The sequence below is a fragment of the Ictalurus furcatus genome, chromosome 8 (genome assembly GCF_023375685.1).
Source record: "Ictalurus furcatus strain D&B chromosome 8, Billie_1.0, whole genome shotgun sequence".
Lineage (NCBI taxonomy): Eukaryota > Metazoa > Chordata > Actinopteri > Siluriformes > Ictaluridae > Ictalurus > Ictalurus furcatus.
The window spans coordinates 9,616,139-9,639,326 of record NC_071262.1 but is presented as its reverse complement, the minus strand read 5'-3'; the positions used below and the strand labels follow the sequence as shown (position 1 = coordinate 9,639,326).

The 23,188-nt window shown below is 39.2% G+C and overlaps 1 protein-coding gene across 1 annotated transcript in view; it reads right to left on the bottom strand.

Annotated features, from left to right (window-relative positions):
* snx25 (sorting nexin 25) overlaps positions 1 to 23,188 on the bottom strand; it is a 50,527-nt gene that overhangs the window by 17,546 nt on the left and 9,793 nt on the right. Inside the window, exons 3-8 of the mRNA XM_053630547.1 lie at positions 19,827 to 20,043; positions 18,718 to 18,890; positions 12,464 to 12,650; positions 8,643 to 8,713; positions 5,960 to 6,150; positions 1,115 to 1,246 (exon numbers count right to left, since the gene is read on the bottom strand). Of these exons, the coding sequence (XP_053486522.1) occupies positions 1,115 to 1,246; positions 5,960 to 6,150; positions 8,643 to 8,713; positions 12,464 to 12,650; positions 18,718 to 18,890; positions 19,827 to 20,043 (971 nt within the window). The remainder of the gene's footprint in view (positions 1 to 1,114; positions 1,247 to 5,959; positions 6,151 to 8,642; positions 8,714 to 12,463; positions 12,651 to 18,717; positions 18,891 to 19,826; positions 20,044 to 23,188) is intronic.

Here is a 23,188-nt window from a genome sequence, read left to right as displayed (position 1 = left end):
TGCTTTATAGGATTCCAGAATTATTTATAAGGTAATTGTTATTAAGATGAGGGGTAATGATGGCTTTGCGGTTAGCACATTTGCCTCACACCTCCGGGGTTGGGGGTTCAAATCCCACCTCTGGCCCTGTGTGTGCGGTTTGCATGTTCTCCGGTTTCCTCCTCCAGTCCAAAGACTTGCGTTGTAGGCTGATTGGCATTTCCAAATTATTATCCTGCCCAGGGTGTCCCCTGGCTTGTAGGAGCTGGTACCTTCTTTGCGGTTATAACAGCTTCCAATCTTCTGGAAAGGCTTTCAAGATTTTGGAGCGTACCTATGGGGATTTGCACCCACTGAGCAACACAAGCTTTAGTGAGGTCTGGCACTGAGATCAAGTGAGAATGTCACATTTCAAATTCATCACAAATGTGTTCAGTGGGGTTGAAGTAAGGGCTCAACTTTGGCAAACCATGTTTTCATAGTGCTTGTTTTGTGCATAGGGGAACTGTCATGCCGGAACAGTTTTGGGTTCCCTGAGTTCCAGTGAAGGAAAGTCTTAATGCTACATCATACAGCGGACATATAGTACATCATATCCCTCCCTCCGCCCCATTTTACAAGGTCTCTCTGGACACAAAACCTTTCAATCAATAATGATTAAAATGACCTGATGAACACTGATGTGCCAGAACACAGTGAACTCTCATTATGCCGTGTTTTTATGCTCTGGCGCTGCTTCCCCCCACAACATTACCCTGCATTATTTACTCACATAGGCATGTAATCATATGAGTTCAGATTACCAAAAATGTGACTAGAAGAACCGACTGCAATCCTGGAGGCCAGATCTGTACGTTTGCAGCAAAAGTTCAGCACAATTCGGTAGAGTAGGGAAAATAAAATTCAAACAAAAGTACCCTGTTCAAATTTTGAACGCCTCCAGCGCGTTCGAAAAAGGCTACCCAGGCCAACTTGTGCTCATCATATGATAGTGTTAACAAATCACAAGAAATTTCTGCATTCAGAAATGAAAGCTGATCAGCTGTTCAGTAATTAACTCCCTTAAGAGTTCAAACTACAACCAAATATTCTCCTTGTTTCAAAAAGCCTTAAGAAGGTGCATATTGTCTCTCACCTTGTTAGCACTTTTGAGTATCTCTACCAGCTCCCAAAAACTGACGAGGGCTCTCTTATCCACACGCTCCATATAAACACGGAAATGCTCCCTGAACACAGCGTTAGACATGATCTCCTCAAACTGAAGAATCTGTGTGAGAAAAGAGGAAATTGTAAGTGACAAAGGATCAGCACACACACACATTATTTATATATATATATATATATATATATATATATATATATATATATATATATATATATATATATACACACACACACATATACACATATACACACACACACACACACACACATATACACACACACGCATTCATATATTATATGAATCTGTAATCGGATTTAAAACTGAAGCAGGTGTAGTCTAGTTTGGAAGGTTTTTTTTCTTTTCTTTTAATGTGAATCCTACCACTATGACCCTGGAAGCACAAGGGGAAAAAAAAAAAACACACCCAGAGCTGGGAAAAATAAGTGATTTTTCATTTACAAATTAGAACAAGCAGCAAGTTGCAGAACTTGCCTTTTTTCAACTTCCGAACTTCTACAGTTTCACTTAAGTTCATAACCAGATGCCCTGTGAACCTTTCTTAAAAGCTTTATATCTAATGTGACTGAGCTAACTAAGCTAGCTAAATTATCTTTACAAACAACTTTCTCAAATCAGGGAACTGTTGTTTATAGTTGACAATGGCCACCTAACAATATCTTGATCATATTATCTTTATGTATTTCAGGTTCGTTACGTTCCAGAAAAGTCCGAAGAGATCACTGGACATGTTATCAGATCTACTACGAAGCTTTCCACAAGATTTCGGAGCGTGCCTATGGGGATTTGTGCCCATTGAGCAACACAAGCATTAGTGAGGTCTGGCAATGATGTCAAGTGAGACGGTCTCACTTGAAATTCATCACAAATGTATTCAGTGGGGTTCAAGTAAGGGCTCAGGCCACTCGAGTTCTTCCACATAAGCCTTGGCAACCATGTCTTCATGGAGCTCGCTTTGTGCACAGGGGAACTGTCATGCTGGAACAGGTTTGGCTTCCCTTAGTTCCAGGGAAGGGAAATCTTAATGCTACATCATGTAGTGGACATATACTGTCTGTAAGATATAAAAAATTCCCTCCAGGATTTTGCGATCGGAGAAAATAATGCAAAAGGCAAGCAAACTCCGCAATATTCAGAGGAACTTGCAATTTTCTAAAATTACTGCAGATTTGGGCCAAGACGAGTCATATGACCATCACAACAAGCATTCAGTCAAAGCCTTCTTCGATTCACGTGTGCCAAACATGAGTACAGCTTAAAGATCTCGTTTACCAACAAACATCACTGCAAAGTCCGTGCAAAATAAGTTTATGCAATTGCAAATACGCCATTTCAAGTAGTTTTCCGCAGGGGGGGAAAAAAAAAGCACCAAAAAAATTCTAAATTGCATCGCATATTTTGAAAAAGGCTGCAGCAAAGTCACCAATTGCAGCATTTTTGGCTGCAACAATCACCAAAAATAAATAAATTAATGAATTAAAGTACACGAAATCCTGTATGGACTGATAAAAGCCGTTTCAGGCCAGTTTGTAGAGAAATATGATGGAAATATAGTTTTATTTTGGAGTTAAGGAATACAGTGTTTAGATCGGAAATTAAGAAAATAAAAAGCTCCTACTCGCAGGAGGTTCTACCCACACCCCCCAACCCCCCTCCCCCTCATCCATCCGTAACACATTCATCCATTTTCTATACCGCTTATACTACAGGGTCACAGGGAACCTGGAGCCTATCACAGGGAGCATCGGGCACAAGGCGGGGTACACCCTGGACAGGGTGCCAATCCATCGCAGTGCACAATCACACTCACCACGGACACTTTGGACATGCCAATCAGCCTACCATGCGTGTCTTTGGACTGGTGGAGGAAACCGAAGTACCCGGAGGAAACCCCCATAGCACGGGGAGAACATGCAAGCTTCACACACACAGGGCAGTAGCGGGCATCAAACCCCCAACCCTGAAGGTGTGAGGCGAACAGTCAGGCTTTAACAGATGACTAACTGAGCAGTCTTAAGTGTGCAGTAACACTCCTGCTGTGTATTAAAATCATGCAGTGTTGATGATGATCTAAGTAGATATCTCTATAATCACCACTAGGAATGCAGTGTAACTGTGAGTGTCTAGACTCCTAGTGATTACACAATGAGGCTCAGGAAGATTTTGTAGTCGTATTAGCATAATACAAAAGGCTGCTGTACAGCTGAATTTTAGACAATTAGCTATCACACAAATTTGTAGCCATTCCTGATACCTGGCACATTGGCTGGATGAAGATTTTCATTATTACCAGCAGATTCTAGTAAATCTACTATTATAGTGAGCTCTAATAAAAAAATGACAGACACTGTTAGTTGAGGCTGAGAACTTGATTTCATATCTGCTGAGCCTAAAAGTATGCAATAACCTGTCAAATTGACCTCTGACAATCCCCAAGTACAATGTGAATGGACAGCACATGAAGTGATCTATGAAATTTAGTGCTCAGAGACAGGCAGAGACAAATCTGTGCGAGCTATTTTACTTGGCTCTGATAAGAAGACCATGTTCTGTAATACCATTAAGTGCAGAGCAAGGTTCTATTACAGTACGTTTCCTCTCTGAGAAAGGTGATTAGACAGAAGAAGGAACAAAGGAGCAATGAAATAGCGGTGGAGAGAAACTGCAGATAAAGACAGCGGCATTATTCATTTCATATTCAATCATTCATTATTATGGTGTGCGTGTGTGTGTAACTGGTTGAATCTATTTTTGCAAAAAGAATTCAGGGCGGCAAAATGTGGCACTAGATCACTTTTCTTTTCTATGAGTGAGCATTGCCTGCAGTTTTTAATGCGACAGAAGAAACATAGCCTCAAGAAACTATCAGCACAACATGAGAGGAGGAGAAATTAGAAAATGTTCAGCAAAATCAACTCGACAGCATGTGTGTGATCGTTAATTATGAAGCACCAGGTCTGCAGCTGAATTTTGAAAACACTCCTCAAATTCAATCATTCATATTTTGGGAGGAAATGTCATCATTCTCAAAGCCCTATCTAGTGCAATTATGCAGAATATAGAATGCCATTTGAGATTCAGACATGTGACTCCATGTTATCGGGTAAGTATTGCACTTGCAGTCCTGGGAAAAAGAACATACCCACTCCTTCAATTCTATGTTTTTATTGGCCACAGCCTAAATAATAAAGTGTGTGGTTCTCACCAACTTCTATAAAAAAAATATGACTTCAGGTCACAACAAAAATACACAACAGATTTCAATATGTAGTCATTTATTCCCAAAAAGTAAACCAACATTCAGAAAGCAGGTGGGGAAAAATAAGTACATCCTTCCTACTTCCACAATCATTAAGGGGCATAACTAATGAAATGCACAAGATTTGTTAATCAAGAAGTGTGAGTACCTCAATAAAAGCAGAACTTTTGGCAGATTGGTGTTCTGGAGCACTCAGGTGTGTGTCTACTTCATGCCAAGAAGAAAGGACATTAGACATGACCTCAGAGAAGCAACTGTTTCTGCTAATCAATCTGAAAAGAGTTATAAGTCCATCTCCAAACAATTTGAAATACACTATTTTATTCACCATTCAGTGAGAAGGTTTTTTTTTTTTATAACTGGAGAGCCTTCAAGACCGTTGCCAGGAGTTTTCCCCCCAAGAGTAGGCATCCAATCAATTTCAGTATAAGACCATTTAATGCCAAGAGATATAAAGAAAAACCCATGAGCTACATCATGTGACCTACAGGCCTCTGTAAGCACATTAAATGTTTAAGTTCATGACAGCACAGTCAGAATAAGACTGAACAAACATGTCTACATGTCTTTCATGGAAAGGTGGCTAGGAAAAGCCCATTCTCTCCAAAAAGAATATGGCAGCATGACTCCAGTTTGCAAAACTGCATCTGAACAAACCACAACATTTCTGGAACAATATCCTTTGGCCTGATGAGACCAAGATGGAGATGTTTGGTCATAGCACCAGCAGCTTGGTGAAAACCAAACAAAGCGCATCACCATAAACACCTCATGCCAACTGTCAAGCATGGTGGAGCAGCCACATGATCTGGGAAAATTGCAGTCATCGAGACAATGATGACCTCCACTTTATACCTGAATATTCTTGAGCCAGTGTTGCCTGACACGTTTTACACAGAACCTGGGCCTGAGATGGTCATCTGACTCAAAACCAAACTAAAAGATGTGCCTTCACTTTTCAGTACCAATTCCTTCTCCTAGACATTTTTGCTGTGTGTGTTTTCAGCATATGATCCCCCTTTTTTTGTGTGTGTGTGTGTGTGTGTGTGTGTGTGTGTGTGTGTGTGTGTGTGTGTGTGCGCATTTTGCTTCGCAGTCCTGCCCTAATGAACTTATCCATGTGCTCGTGCATAAACAAGTCTACAGTCCTACAGAGCTGCTCCGGTGCTGTGTACGCGTAATTGAATGCCACTCTTATTCATAACTTCTAAACCGCTCATTTATCTCAGTTCTTCGTAATGTGTGCACTGAGGAAACGGACATCGCAATAACAGTAAAAATGAAATTAATTGTGCAGCCTACTGAGGAAATGCAGCAGCACTATTGCACATTTTAACTTGAAATAAAATATGCCTGGTTTCATTTAAAAATTCCTTTTTTTTTTTTTAAATCATGCACATCACTCGTCAACTCTCAAGAGAAACTCCTCCTACTTTCATGGGCAGTGATGGGAAACAGACATGACATGGTTAGTCCTGGGATTGGATTTGTTTGAATGGTGTGAGCTTTGCTGATAGGTTGAGCACTGTTCTCCTCACCTTCTGGCCCTGTGGCCCATCTCCCTCGTCTTGGTTCCCATCCTCCTGCTGCTCATAGTTGGGACCCCCCAGCAACCGGATCCTCTTCTCACACTGCTTCTTAGCCACTGTGAGCTGGTTAATATAGCGCTTCATATTCCGAGCTCGTAGCAAGTCCGCCTTCATAGCAGCCGTCTCCTTCCCTTTACTATCTGTAGAGGTAAAAAAAAAAAAAAAAAAAAAAAAAAAAAAAAAGAAAGCAGCAGACACAAAAGTGAGATAAGTAGAACGATGTCACTGATGAGCCGTTAATCAAATTCAAAATGCTTTTCAAATATTACAGCAAAGAACGCCACTTATGTTATATTTTATAAGAAGTGTGAACCAAAAAGCTATATATGGTCCACATCATCATGTGTTTTGCTTCAGAAATGCAGGTGCAAAAATCCGGCTGCGATAAGCCTAAAAGCACCAGCAGTGGAGAAAAAATGAGCAGTCACTGAGTACAGACATCATCTCAGCATGCTCTTTTGGGCATCGGAGACAAAGGCAAAGCACGAAGAGGAAACAAAATATTTTTTTAAAAAAAAAAATAAATAAATAAATAAATAAATAAATAAATAAATAAGAGGGGGGGGGGTGAGAGATGGAGGGGGGGATTCATTTTCACATTCTCTGCATGATTCAACAGAAGGCGACGCTCTGACAGGCCTGTATGAGCAGTTATTGATTGGCCTATTACTGATGTCTGGAGCTGTCAGGTGTGCGGGAAAGCAAAAAAAGAGAACTTCATGAGAGGAACCGAAAAACCTTTACAGCGTTTACAATTCAGGCTTACTACTCATTCATTACACAGCTCGTTGATTTCTTTATGCAGAATATCCTTTTTACACAAAGTTACAGTAATGAGTAGAATCATTTCACAGTAATGTCACTCTTTCTGGAATATAGACAAGGAGTGCTCTATGTATCTGGCTATCTATATAATGATGTACTAGTGTGTTTATGAAACACTGCAGGCCATCTAACCTTTTACAGAACAAGTTACACTACACGTTATATGCTATATCGAATCTCAACCTGTCTGCACAAGCCCAACATATAGAGCTATAGTTTACATAATTCACACAAGCAGCGTTTAGGATTTCACTATCTATATATTCCATAAGAGTTAAATAGCAGTTTGTACAGACATACATTGACCGCAACGTTAGAAAATAACCAAGATACTCATCAAAACACAAAAGTAGGCCTGTCAGGGAAAGACATTTAGCTGTAGAGCAGTTGCTCCTTTTTATGGACTACAGAATAATTGGATGAGCATGCATTAAATGTCATTTCTATCGGGTTACATTTAACGAACGAGACACAATTACTGGCCTGTCCGTTGCCTGAATGAAGTGCAATACCTTTGCTATAGTGACTGCTGCTACGCAGATGACATGCTCACCTGTGTAAAGGTCACTTACATCAGACAGGGCTCAATATATAAATATCTCAATGATCTAAAAACAAACCAACGATCAAATGTGTGGATCGATTTTAGATCATTTTGGTAAAAGTAAACTCTCTTTTCGGAAGCAACGGCGCTGGAGTGAAACTGATCCAATTGCTATTGGTTTTGGAGGACTGAAGAGAAAAGTAAACAAAAGGTTATGCATGGTGTGTGGCAGCCTGGGAAAACCCATCAGATAGTCAAATTGTCTACTATATTGAAAATTATACGCTTGCTTGAATGGAAATAGGTTTTTAGGCATGTACCTCAACCAGTTTAGCATTTTAAAGTCTGCTTACCCTCAAAAAGTTTATTTGCTTTTAAATGGGAAAAATTTTAATTCATTCCAATTCCATTGAAACAGAACACTGCTTGTCTCAAATCATTAACTATTTATTTAACTAGCATTAATTGAATATACTATAAATGACATACAGAATATTTGATTATCATGTTGATATTTTAATCAATTTATTATAGAATTAACTCTTCCTATCATACACATTGCATAAGTCTCTGTCTCGCCACCAGATATAAAAGTCACTTGCGGATTTTAAATGGTTAAATTTAAATCCTATTCAGTTGGCTAAATTTCCTATAGTTTTATTAGGTCAGTTATACCTTATAAAACTTCTGCTGTCGTATGTATATCAAGTGTCAGTACTCTTTTTTTTCTACATTTTTGACAGTTAGTATATGACTGAACTGAATATCAGTTTTTCATTTCATATTTAACCCTGAGATAAGTGAATTTTACCATCACGTGACCTTGGTGACACGCCAAACCATATGGTTAGGCTTCAATCTCGGCCATATGCCCAATGCTCAATTCATTTCTATTCACTCTCTGAATTTCTAACAACCATCCTACCTTTTCACACTCTGTTGTAGTTTTCGTTGGCTTAGCTTTTTTGATTCTGAATATCAGCTTATATCAGTTGTGCTACAGCACAACAGCTAACCATCCAATTACTTGATCAAATCATGACATTCGCTGTGTGAGGAAAGCACCCTTAAGTAGAAAGGTTTCAGACATTATCGTTAGGCACAATGATTGAATTTATGGCTCCATAATATGGCCACTGAATGTTCAAGTCTGCTATTAACATTTTGAGAACATTCTCACACTTGTCTTTGAAAGAACAATCTACTCTTCTACAAGTGCATAATGATTATCTCACGTACAAAGTGAGTGGATGGCAGGCTTACCTTTTTGTTTCTTGAGCTGGGGGATGCTGCTGATAGTGGTGGCCTGAATAATCTCCACAACTATCTGATACCTGGTAGGGTTCAAAGAAGTGCAAATTAGTGCTTAATCGGCTTCCTAACAAGACAGCACTGTTTTATTTTAAGCACAGTTATATTAAAAGCAGCCTTAATGAACCAATCAACTGGGAAGAGAGATCCAATTCTCCTCAACAATTCAGGAAATGGGCTATTGTGATTTTCGATCGTCTCATGAATTCCTTGAAGAACTTAGCAGAAAGGATCTTGACATTCCACTGTGTGTATCGCTCTGCTCGTCTGTGTTCGCCACATACAATTCCACTTTCTAGTTCGAAACTGTTACTAAAGCGTCAGCGACATCAACGGACATGGCAAACGATACAATTTTTAATGAATAAAACCTTTGCCTTGAAATATGAAAGCCCGCCAGAAGAAGATGAAAAAGAAGACACATTGGCCTATAAAGTGAGTGTGGCTTCTTCGGGATTTGTTTTTGCTAGGAGAGAAAAATGAACCCAAATATTTGGTCGTACATAACGAAATGTCAGATACTCGATATTCGTTTCTTGTTTATTGAACTGTTGTATAAAAGCAATATCGCACTAGCAACCATGTGATCTTGTGTAATTCTCTCCCTAGCTCTACACGGGGAAAGTAAGAGGGAGAGAGGATGCACTGAATGTAAAGTGCTCACTGAAAGTCAAATTGAAGAAGTACTTTAAATGAGACATCTGCTGTAGCTATAAATCTTTTGACGCTAGAAAATAACTGCATATAAATTCAAGCAAACAAATATAAAAACTGGATAAATAGTCATTGGAAACTCAATGTGATAGAAGTCAGTGGATTCAACGATACTGTATACCAGTACTGCTGCATGCTGTGATGAAGTATGAAATCATTTATAGTGTCACAGTTATATCAGTACCTAACGTAGGGTCACAAATGTTATTTCTAAACATAGACGAAGAGTTAGATTCCTAACGAGCAAGACGTGGACAACAGTGGAAAGGAAAAACTCTCCAAGTTGACATGACGAAGACACCTTGAGAGGTGGTGGTGGGGGGGGGGGGAGCGGAGTTCATACGCGAAATGCAAACAAATTGGCAGATTTGCAATACCTTCCAGAACTGGCAAATCAGAAAAGTTGCTGTTGATATTACAGGTCATATAATTAAGCAAAATTTGATTACTTGTGGAAAAAAATTTCAAACATTCGCCATATTTAGCTACAGTTGACCTTTTAACCCTAAAGCATCATTCCTACTACTTTGTATCTAAACTGCTGAACCTAGCTGACATACAAACATCTAAGAGTCCTCGTATGAAAGAATGAATGAAGAAAGAAGGGATGCAGCTCTACACTTTTCAAAGAATCATGGATTTTGTCCACCCTTTTTGGAACTGAAATGTGGAGGTACATAATGGCATTACTGACTGAATCAGACTGGTTTGATCAGTTGTTGGAAGAGCTCAACATGAGTACTGATGACATCTGATGGCAGCAGTTAAAATAATTGCTGTTTCAAGAACAAAAGATCCAGGATGTCAAAAAGAAAGAAATCTCTCAAAACACAAAATACAGTGTGCCAGAAGAGTTTATATGGTTTGTACAACATAAACAAATGAATTAGCGTTTCCAATTTTATTATGTTTTAATATATTTAATTCTGAGATAAGTGAATTTTACCATCAAGTGACCATGGTAATGTCCTAAGCCATATGGTTAGGCTTCAATCTCTGCCATATACCCAATGCTCACTTCTTTCATATCATTTCTATTCTCTCTCTGAATTTCTAACAACCATCCTACCTTTTCACACTCCGCTGTAATTCTCTTTGGCTTAGCTTTTCATAACGTTCATGTTTACCAGTGTTGCCTAGTAACCGGCTCATTAATGCTCCCATAGCAGCCACTGGCCTGAATCAATAAGGGAGGATACCACAGTTCTGCCTTTAAATCCTACTAAATCACCACATTAGGACTGCCCTGCTTTTTTCACCACAGCACAAAAATCACAAAGTTCGCCTTTCAGGCAAAGTCATCAGAGACTAGGGCTGTCACGATACTATAAACATATCTTACGATACTATACCAGCTGAAGTATAGTCATAATTCAAATCTACAAAATGAACCAAATTTACAGAAATATGTAGATATTAGTAAATACAGACAAACCAGATTTCCCTCTGAATTCATTATTAATGAGAATGAATAACTGGTTATTGGAAAAACTCAAGAACAATCAAAGAGTTGGCAAGCAACTAAGTCAATGTGCCACATATTTCATCTATTGTTCCTTAGAACAATCAAATAATGCAAATGGAAACTGTCCTCATTTTGAATATGAACTCCTTAAAAAACACAGCTAATATCAGGGCTCATACAGATGGCTCATAATGAAATTCCAGGACTTTCAAAGCACTTTTTTTTTTCTTCCAGGCACTATACAAGAGATGTCATTCAAACATTCTTTATTTCTTCTTTTCAAATTCCAAATAATAATAATAATAATACAACCAATATATTTTTCTTTCTGCTTTCAGACAACAGGATGAGTACAAAATAATGACAAACACGGCCCACATTTTAAGAGACCAGATTTTAACCAGCAGTCACTTCCAAGCCATTTTTCAAGCTGCTCCTCTGCACTACTAAAATCCTGATTTTATAACCACAATGTCATACAACATTACTTACAGTACTACTGTATTGACGAAATACTACCGTTAAAAAAAAAAAAAAAAAACACAGTGGTATCGGTGGTATTTTGAAGCTTTAGTATCACGATACTATCACAGTACTGGTATACTGAATATATTGTTATATTGGGGCAGTGGTGGATCAGTGGTTAAAGGCTCCGGGTTACTGATCAGAAGGTCAGGAGTTCAAGCCCCAGCACTGCCAAGCTACCACTGTTGGGCCCTTGGGCAAGGTCCTTAACCCTCAATTGCTTAGTTGTATAAAATGAGATAAATGCAAGTCGCTCTGGATAAGGGCGTCTGCCAAATGCCATAAAATGTAAAAATGTACTGCGCAACCCTACCAGAGACTAAATTAAGCAGCCTGTAACAGAAAGCCTGTTTCATACTAATGTACGAGGTCCTTCTTAGAAAAAAAGGTTCATTTTTACCCCCACGAGCTTGATTTAATTCAGCACAGAAGGTTCACAGTAATTTAAAATAAAAATTAAACAAGTGCATAGTGAAATGTCATGGAAACAGAGACGTTGGGTGAAAAGCTCATTATCGTTGGAAGGAATTCGCATGTGGTGCATATTCACCAGTTATCTAATAAACAACAAAATATGATATTTAGTTCTAATTTAATTAGATGGGTCATCTAGTCCACTAAACCTCAAAAAAAGGCAAACCTGCAGGGTTGTCTTTTTGTAATTATTGCACTTTTCATTTCCATGAAAAACGCAAAGCCCAAAGTTCATTGGTACAGATCAATAATTCAGAAACCTTCGGCTGAGTGTTCAAATGTCACTTATCACTCACTGAAACACGTTGCTTTCCAGCACTTCAGCCCTTTGAAACAGCGCAACTATATTTCACAAGATGAAAAAACCTTCATCAAAATGCACCCTGCAGGACATATACAGGACTTCTGAGTTGAATAACAAATGCATCTTTTATTGCAAACTAACTTGGGTTTTGGAGTATAAAGATGCTCCTGTGTAGCACACACACGCACATGCGCACACACACAAAGACTCTACAGTGCCAGCCAAGGCTTGTGTGCATGTGTCCAAGATTTAATAATGAACAGAACAGCAGATGAGAATGCTGTGTCTCACCTGAGCTGTTTGAGGAAATCAATATCGGAGCTGCTACTGATGAGTTTGATAAACTCTTCATAGGACGGTGCATACGTGTACGCTTTCTTATGGTGTTCGTTCATTTGCTCCCGATGTTCCAACTGAGCCAACAGCATTTGGTTAATGTAGTCTGGATCGCTTAGCACCTCCACCAATGGCTTTAACACTGTGAGAGAGAGAGAGAGAACAGTGTAAATTAGAATACATTTTAATTCCAAAGTGCAGCACAAACAAGAAGAGGAAAAAAGTACATGCATACTGGTTCACATGCAGACAGTTGCATTAGTATTCCTGCTAGAATTCAAAGTTAAGTGCAAAAGTTTGCATACCCTAATTTCAAAATGGTGAATCCAACAAAACATTTAAGTCTGGTTTTACACACATTCATATCCTAGCAACTAAAAATGCTGTTCAAAATTATTTCTGAATGTAAAATAAATAAATATATACATATGCATATGTAACTGTTGACTGAACCTAAACTATGGCAATATTCAGGGAGTGTTGTGACATTTGTTTTAGGAATAGGGAAAGAATAATCAAGCTGATAAGCTGTAAAGACAGAGGCAGATATTTTATATTTTTTCATCTGAAAATACAGAGGGGTGCAAACTTCTGCATTCATTTTTGTGTTGTACTTTTATCGATGCAAGATGATTCAAGAACTGTCAGTTCTGCAGTATTTGTACTCAGGCAACTACTGATTTTACACATACACCTGAAACACGGTGCGTTTACTGAAGAAAAATGTATAAAGGTGAGGAACAACGTTGGAAAACTAAGATGAGTGAATTACAAATGGCAGAAACACCCACTTTTGAGAAGGAACAAATGTCCTAAACAAATGTTTAATATTAAAGTACTGAACACTAAACTCCCAGACTCCAACACTCGTCTTATTAATGCAATGAACTGAATAAAATGTAAAAGGAAGCCTTCCCAAGGCTGTAATTCACAAGATGCCAAGCCATCTTTCTGCCAAAAGAAACATAAAAGAATTAACATTAACGTTCAACAGACAGGTCAAGGCCCTGGCTTCAATAGCAGAATATAATGCTGGGTGGCTCAAGCACCACTCTGCGAATTAGTGCCAGGCTACCAAGCAGAGAGCAGCTAAAGACATGTCCATGCCCCACAAGTGTTCTTGCAAAAAAAGAAAAAAGAATATGCAATTTAACAGAATAGCCTGCTGCAAATTAGCCTCATGTTAAATGACAGTTTTAAAACTCATGTTTTGTTGTTTCTGTTGCTATCTTAAATGGAACAGAGCTGCCTTTCCTGAAACATCAGTAAGGAAATGTCTGGTTCGAAACTGAAGAGTTTTAGTCTGGTATCAGTGGCGACATTGATCTGGTTTCGCTGCTTTGATTTCAGACAGACAAGCGTGGAAAATTCAACTGTAATCCACAGCTGTAGGTGTTTGGAAATGCATTAACAGTTTCAGAGCAGAGTCAACTAGCTCAGGATGCTCAGGCTGGATGTGGACCCGAAAGTCCGTCAAAGACCTTCAGCTCTCCATCTGATTTCCATCTGATCTAATTTCCACAAGGCTGTCAACCTCTCTTGCTGAAAGCTTGGAATTGACATGTCCAATGTGTGCTTTGTCCCCAAATGGATTTCTGATCCATTCAAAGCCTACATCCAATTCTTGGAAATATCTTCCCAATTGCGAGTGAAGGCCTTTGAGATGTTCCTTAAAGGCTGTATCATCATCCAGCTCCTTTCCAGCAGTGAAGAGAAAGTCCATGAGCGTCGGGAAACAACCAAATTCTTGACATTTCAAACGGGCACACCACAATTCCATCTTGACGCGTGCGGCTTTGATTTTGTCCTGGACAATAAAGATGCTGACGGCTTTTCCGTGCAGCGCTAAATTCAATCCGTTGAGAGTGGTGAAAACATCAGCCAGGTATGCCAATTTTGCGAGCCCTAGGAAGTCATGGAATCGGTCACACAGTTCATCACTGATGCAGGAATAACTTGACCTCATAGCGTAGTTCAAATAGACAGGTGTGAACTTTCCCACATGAAAGCCAGTGGATTTCAGTGCGAAAAAGAAGTTTTGTATGTTCACTTCCCATTTCTTCACATAGTGCTTTAAAAAGACGTGTGTTCAGCGATTTGCTTTTGATTGTATTAACCATTTTCACAGACTCATGCAGCACTGTTTTGAGACACTCAGCCATTTTTTTTCCACAGCCAGTTGTTCTCTGTGAATGCAGCAGAGTGTTGCTGTGGCGTTTGGTGCTACTGCGCGTACACATGCGGCTAGTCCCTTGTATTTTGTCGTCATCGCGGTTATATCATCTGTGCATATGCCAACACATCTTATCCAGTCGAGGTTATGCTGCACAATAAAATCATTGAGCGAGTCAAAAATTTCTTGCCCTGTAGTGTTGGTTGGCAGTGAACGGCAAAATAACAAATTCATCATGCACTCTGCCAGCATAAATGTACCGTCCAAAACAGAGCAGATTTGCCTCGTCCCCCATATCAGTGGACTTGACTAATTGGAGGGAGAAATACTAGCTTTGGCATAAACGTGTCACCAGCTGATTTTCAATGTTTTCAGCCATAGCTGCTATTCGCCGCCGGACAGTGTCATTGGATAGAGTCACCATGTTCATTTCAGTGTTTGCTTCCCCCCCCACCACAATATGTCAGTCATAACTTTGGCATCTGGTTTCATTAAATTCTAAACAATAGAATGAAGGTTTTCCTGCTTTCATGATCAACTGTGATACCCTGTATGAAGCCTCTGTAGCCTTTGGATTTGTCATGTGTCTTTGTCATGTGTCTGTTAAGTTCATCACGTTTTCTCTCAAAAAAAAAAGCCAACAGGTTTCGCCATGTACTCCTTGTGTTTACCTTCCAAATGACGCTTGAGTTTAGCTAGTTAACCAACGATTCGTAGGATTAAAAAACACAATGCGGTGTAGTATTTTCGTTTCACTTTCGCACTGGATTTTTCTTCATGTCGAGTTTCACAACTTTTCCCGTCATCTGGCAGCAAACCATGGGACTCGACTGCGATGCTAGCTCCACTTCCATCAATGCGTTACACCTTGCCTGTTGTGTCAAACGTTTCACTTGATTTTCTTTTAATTGACCCTGTCTTCAGCCAGATATCCATGATCTTCACAGTTTGATAAACGAGCATCCCAAGTATAACTGGAAAAATTTAGTAGGCTGACTGTACACGCACACAGCAGAATTGTACATTTTCTTTAAGTCATGCTTATCGTTTTCGACGTAAATTAAATAAACTGCTGTACCTAACCAGGCAAGTGTCGCAAAACGGTCAGCTGCATTGCTGAAGTCCAACAACCATATAGCCGTTTCAAATAATACTGTTTAAATTCACATGCCCGTTCATTACACTGAAATGATACACCTACAACTATATTTGGAATCGATTGTGTACTTTGAGAAATGCAGTTTTAAAAATGATATTTTACTACATTTACTTGCGGACCTCTAAGGGTCTCTCACTAGCGGACCACACTCTGAGAAACACTGTATTAGAGAGACATTATATCGAGTAAATGGTAATGGCTTTCTCTTAAGGGAGAGCAGAGGCCTCATTCGGAGATTGCATTTTAATAGTGATTTCATGGCAATTTACAGACAAATTAAGTCTGTGATTTGATTAGGTGTAGGATTAAAGACCAAAGTCAGGGGTAACAGAGAAACAGAAGAAAACCATGGTCGGACTTCTGATCAGCTCATGTAGCAGTCCGAGAGTCCATTATGGCTCTCTAAAAGAGCACTGCATCCCTCAAATAAAATTATAGGCAGATCAAATGAAACTGGTTAGGATGTCTGCACTTAGGCAGAAAGCAAAGTTTGAAAATCAAATCAACAGGCCTGTCAGTAGCCTATTTTTAGTAATGACAGATGAGACAACCTGTTTTAGACATACAGATGCCAGTACAAAACAGGAACAGCTTGTTACAAGTAGAACCAGTGAAGTAGTGAAGTACTCTTTCGTGAAGATGCACAAACAACAAAAATAGAAAAGTAGAAAAGTGCTGGGTATGGCCACTGAAAAAAAAAAAAAAAAAAAGGAAGAAAGAAAAAAAAAAAGTAATTTCCGTCAATTTGTTCTTTTCATCGAGTCTGTGAGTCAAAAGCCTACCCACGCTGTCTGCACAGAAGTGGGTCATCCTCTACACGCAGACTATGAAAACAACCGTACTGGCATACAGAGTCGTTTTCATTATCTTCAAGAGCAAAGTAATAATTAAATCCTGGTGTGTTTCTAACACATGATTACATCTTTTTTTCCTGCTCTCAGTGGATCAATGCAAACTGGCTTGCTAGCCACGTGGTGGAAAAATCAGTAATCAAACAGCCAGGAGAGTCTTGTTAATTATTGGAGTTTATAAATAATGGTACCACTTAACAAGCATGACACTTGTTAACTGCTAATGGCTGTACAACTGAATACAGGCTGTGATTAAGTTTACAAATAAACCGTGCTTTTAAAAATGTCATATCTTATGACCTTACGACCTTGAAACCACACACTTCACATACTTTTAGTGTGAGAAGTGTGAGCAGTTTGGTCAGATGTGCTCTGTTGATACCCAGATGATCTACTGAAACCAAAAGCTAAAAACACTGGACACTCTCTGCACTCAGTGGGTGAAAGCTTTATGCAGTGGAAGAGGTGGAGCAAACAGATGGCTTTTGCTCAAATGCATACACACTGAGAAGGAATGAAGTTATATTGTGGAGCAAATGAAATTATTCCTGTGAAGTTTGTTTTGGCACAATGACGTGAGCTACCGTGCGATACTCATCCAGTCATTCGTGTTTACTGGACAAAACATACAGTGCACAGTATAAACACTCACCAAGGACTTTATTAGGAACACCTGTACACCTAATCAGCCGATCATGTGGCAACAGTGCAATAAATCATGCAAATACGTGCCAGCAGCTTCGAGTAATACTCACGTCAACCACCAGAATGGGGAAAATTGTAATTCCCTGTGATTTTGACCGTGGTATGATCGTTGGTGTCAGACAGGCTGGTTTGAGTATTTCTATAACTGCTGATCTCCTGGGATTTTCATGCAAACAGTCTCCAGAGTTTACTCAGAATTGTACAATACAGAAAAAAAAAAACATCCAGTGAGCAGCAGTTCTGTAGACAGAAAAGCCTTGTTGATGAGAGAGGTCAACAGAGAATGGCCAGACTGGTTAGAGCTGACAGAAAGGCTGCAGGAACTCGGATAACCACTCTGTACAATTGTAGTGAGCAGAAAAGCATCTCAGAATGCACAACACATTGAAACTTGAGGCGGATGAGCTAAAACAGTAGAACCCTTGTATCAACAGCCCAGGCTGGTGGAGGTGGTTTAATAGTGTGGGGAATGTTCTCTTGGAGCACTTTCAGCCCAGTAATATTCGCATGAAATCTGCACGATTCAATCATGTCATCACGGACCAGAATCTCAAAAGGAACGTTTCAAACATCTTGTGGAATCCATACCACGAGGAATTGAAACTGTTCTGGAAGCAAAGGGAGGCCCTACCCAGTATTATTATAGTGTTAATAATAAAGTGCTCAGTGAGTGTAGTGTATACTGCATAGTACGCCATTTGAGGTGCAATTCAGAAGAACATCTATGGATGTTTTTCAATAAACTGGCCTAACCTGGAACCAAGAGAACTTGAGATTCTAGTTGATTTACCACCAATTTGAGAGAAAACAAATGATCACACTGGCACGGCATCATTTTAGCACACAATGAAACCATCATGTCAAACATGGAAGAGAAGTGAATGTTTATCTGGTTTCATTTTGTTTGTTTAAATTGATCCTAGCTACAACAAAACTATTGACAAAAATGATAAAGGTATTACGTGATAAAGAGAAAAAGTTGCTGATTGTTATTGAAAATTAAAATGTATTATGAGCCAGAACTATAAAAACTATATAACTGATACCTTTAGTACTGCGTAAAAGAAAGCTTTTTAAAAACATACAGTTCCTGTTTTGTGGGTCCTAATGTTATGGTGATATATGCAGTGGAAAGACCCCAATTAACACACACCAATATCAAGCTTAAGGAGCTTTTAAAGAAAAGAAAATCTGCCAATTTCATTGTTCTCATAACATTAATATGTATACCAAACAGCGACACTTTAAGACATAGTTCATGAAGAGAAAGTAGAATAGTTAAACTTGTACATGTATTTGAGGCGAGTAAGAAAAAGGTCACCTTTAGTGGCGATAACCTCGACCAGGAGGAACCGGAGACTACGGGAGCGAGCATCACGCGAAGGCAGCAAGCAAAGAACTAATAGGCGTGAACAGCAGCGCAGGAAACGCATCTCCTCCTTGGGACTGCAGAGACACGGATGAAGCGGGAAGGCCCTGGGTAACTCTTCCTGCCTACAGAGGGTTTGGGAAGGACAACAATGGTGGAGGGAGCGAATAAGGAATTAAAGAAGGGAGGAAGGAAGGGATTGAGGGAAAGAAACAACCATAACAAGAGGCAGAAAGGAATATGAACATAGTAAAAAAACAAGAAGAAACCCAAAAGAGAAAAGTAAGGCAGTGAGTGAGTGAGAAAGAGAGACAGAGAGCGAGAGACAGGTTGCTTTAGACTTCTACTCAGCTAATGCACTCTGCTGATCGATCGCTTCAAAACAGAGTGCAATAAAGATATGATGGGCAGTTCTACTAATTTCAGCCTTCTGAGGGGTGTGTGTGTGTGTATAACAGTTCATTCCTTAGAGACTGTCATTAGGGATCTGATTAAGGACATGAGTGTGTTGTGTCTAGTAAGATCAGGAAAGAAGAAAAGAATAAACAGCAAGCAGACACACGTTCTAAAATGGTAGCACTTTAGATGTGTGAAACACATTACCGGCTATTTACATTTGCTTGTTTAGCTGATGCTTTGATTATAAGCAACAGTTGAGAGAGGATGCAACTGAGCAGTTGACAGTTAAGGGTTTTGCTCAAGGACGAGACTATGGCATCATGGCAGTGCTGGAATTTGAACTTCTGATCAGTAGCGCAAAGCCAACAGTTCCCAATTGATAAAACAGTAGCTTAAGCCATTTCCTATGCAGAATCTATGAAACGCCGATGCATTCACTGAGACAGAGTTTAACAGTTTTGAGAATCGGGTGCCTTTATTCGGTATTTCAACTAAACAAATGTTATAATTAGTAATAATATAATCAAATAATTGAAACATTAAAATGTGCCTCACAAGCTAATAAAAAGTCAATAGCAAGCAAAATCAATCTGATTAACTACATGAAATTATGCTAAATAGCTAGACTGATGAAGGCCAGTGAATAAAGGTGCATGTCATACCTGGTGTTGGAGGCCTTGAGGTCACAGAAATGGGCATGGAGGCTCTTAACCATGTTGTTACAAACTACATTAACCACGTCCACCTCGGAAAGGCGGGTCCTTAGCTGTTTGGTCATTTCCCAGAAATCTTCAGCCAGCATCTGATACAGCTGGCCCTCATCTCGACTCAGAGGCACATACCATGACAAGATGTAATCTCTATAGCTGTAGTCAAACACTGAAGAGGAGAGAAGATAGGATGTCAACTTTATGTCCTTTTCCCAAGCAGCATCTCAGTTCAATAAATCCTTTCGATTCTCAATTCAAATGATATGGTAAGTAAGCCTCACAGGCTCTATAAAAACACATTACTACACAAAAGCTTTGTCAACCCTGAAAATATATACATATATATTCCTTAGTAAAGCACAGAGTGATTCCTAGTTATCGATTCTTCCTCAAAGTAAATAAACAAGCAAATGTATGTCAGGACTTCACAGACGGCATGTGGCACAGTTTGGATTCAATTCTGAGGCGAGCTCTGGTCCATAAATGATAGTACATCACCACAAAACAGATTGGACAACTGGACAAAATTAGCTTTTGGTGCCGCTCATGTTTGTCCCAAACACTCTTTTAGAGGACACTTGCGCGGTTGAGCTGCTCTGACAAGAACTGTTTACAGCCCCATTGACTCCAGAGCTGCATTAAGCAGAGAAATGGCCCTGTAAGCGAGACACAAACATCTCTGGACAGACCATCTGAGGAGGACAAAAGGACCCGTTTCCAAGTAACAGGTGACTTTGGGTTGGTACCACTGCCAAGGGAGCTTTGACAATTGCAATCAACTGCAACTCAGTGAAAGCCACTAAATGTCTGTGTCCTTCTTCAAAAGCATCAACTCTAGTTACAACAACCCATTTGTAAAAAAGCTGATTCGACCACATTCTGTGATGACCTGCTGTTCTTCCCTGCTGTGGGTCAGCAATAAGTGCATGAAACATCACTCTGACTTCTAACACAATGAGCAAAAGACGTGGCACGATTATTCAGGAAGTACAGTTGCTCCAGTGTGCCTGGTTTAATCCTGAGATTGGGTGTGCAGTTTCGCATGTTCCCTGTGCATGGGTTTCCTTTTGGTACTTTGTTTCATTTCTCACCTCCCAAAAAACATGTCGGGAGGTTGATTGGTTCGGTTAAATTGCCTTGCCTCGCCTTGTCCCAGTGTTTCCAGGAAACATTCTGGATCCACTGCAAACTGACCAATATGGATGGATGAATGCAAGAAACAACAACAAATGCTTTGGATAAGATTTTCAACAGTGTTCCTCCCCAAATCACAATCTTAAGAGCCTCATTAAGTTAATATAATGTGGTGACATTCACATACATGACTCAAAATGAAGTTACTTCATAGCAATGACAGCTCAGAACTGAGCACTTTCTGATTATTTATTGATGCCTTTTAGCAGCCTTGTTGTGAGCAGTCTCTTTCACTGTGAGTGAGTCATGCTGGCATTGCTTCCACTCTGTTTAACTAAGCCTGTAAGACATTCCTCAGGACTGCGCAAGGGAGAGACAGAAAGAAAGAAAGAAAGAAAGAAAGAAAGAAAGAAATAGAGAGAGAGAGAGAGAGAGAGAGAGAGAGAGAGAGAGAGAGAGAGAGAAAGAAAGGCATATATAGTATAATAAATATACAGATAAACACACAGACACATTCATTCCCAGACATACTGTGCCAGGCATCATATCAAGCCTCTGTTAATGATTATTTACTACCAGTGTCACCAATCATCCAGTTAGGACAAGGTCAGACAGTGGCGACTGGGTTTAATCTGGATCACTGGGGTAGCAGTACTGACACTGTCCTAGTTAAACCTGAATGACATCACCTGTCTAGCAGGTTGCAAAACATCATATGTGCAAAGGCCAACAAGAACCAAAAGACCATTCTGACATGAAAATGTTCATCGATGCAAGACAGTGTGTCCTCTGCCAGACTAATTCTCATTAGGTTTCAGAAACCTCAGTAGTAGGTCCCACACACATTGCCAGTGCAAAACATAGTAAGGCTTTATTAGTGTAAGCAAAGCTGTCTCGTTGGAATAACAACATTAATTTTCCATTAGAACACTACGCACAATTATTTACATCAAACATATACAAGCATAGAATTTTACTAGACATAACGCCTAACTAGAGCCTGGAAATAAATTCACATCTTAGTTGTGCCTTGATAACAGCACCTCTCTGAAATGCCTCCCTTTCCAATAAATGTAAATACAAGTATTAGTGCTAGTAAAATGTAAAATGCTAGTACAAACAAGATAGCCTCATCACTATGTATGAGCCACCAACCACCTACATTGTGACTGATGTATATACACAAATGATTGACTAAATTATAAGATGTAGTCTAAAGTATCACTACATCAGTGCAACAATATTTATTTTTATAATATAATGGTAACATGGAACCTTTCAGTAGTATGTCGAGATTTTCCTATTATTCTGACCTTGTCCTAGACATATAAATCTAACAATATACTACTTCTAAGAGTAAGGCTTTATAGACCAAATCCATAATATGAAGTGACTTATGTATCCAATCAGTGTTTTGGCACGAATAAGCCTTTAAGGGCACAAGGCAGGTCATAAAATAATAAATACTGCACAAGGAAAATTGTATATTGAATTATTAAAAGCAGCCTTCTCTTCTTGTGGAATAGCAAAACCACAAAATCAAAGTTGTGTAGGATATGATAGTAATATGAGCATCATAATTCCCCCATGTTGTTGTAGTAATACTACTACTACTAATATTAATAAATATATGTACTTTGCTATTTTATTCCATATTTAAATTTTCTGCATTTCCTTGATGCTAGATTTGAAGCTAACAATAAGCACATCTCATTTTGTAGTTACCTCATTTACATACAAGCACTTCTAGCTCACCTTCAGTGAAGGAACTGATCGTAGAGAGAAGAGAAGACAAAAGCAGCTCACACAAGAAATCTGTTCATCTCAGTTCAAGTCACACAGGAATTTCCCATCCATGCCCTCATTTGTGAAACCTACACTGATGTACAACCACCAAACCTGCAACATCTCTCAGGCGGATATGCAATGACCGGTTTGTTTTCTTTCTGCAATTACATGATACCGAAAGGTTCCGATTATTATTAAAAATTTACTCGGAAAATCATATTTCTTTTAAATAGTGGCGGTCGCCGTCACAATTAAATGTTGTCAAACTCTAATTTGATTCATTTCAGGTGTTTTCTACATCTGCACAAATGTATTTTATGTTCATAATATGCACATGGTAAATCAGAGTGTGTTTGATGAGCAGCATGTTTTTAGGAAACATGGATGAATAA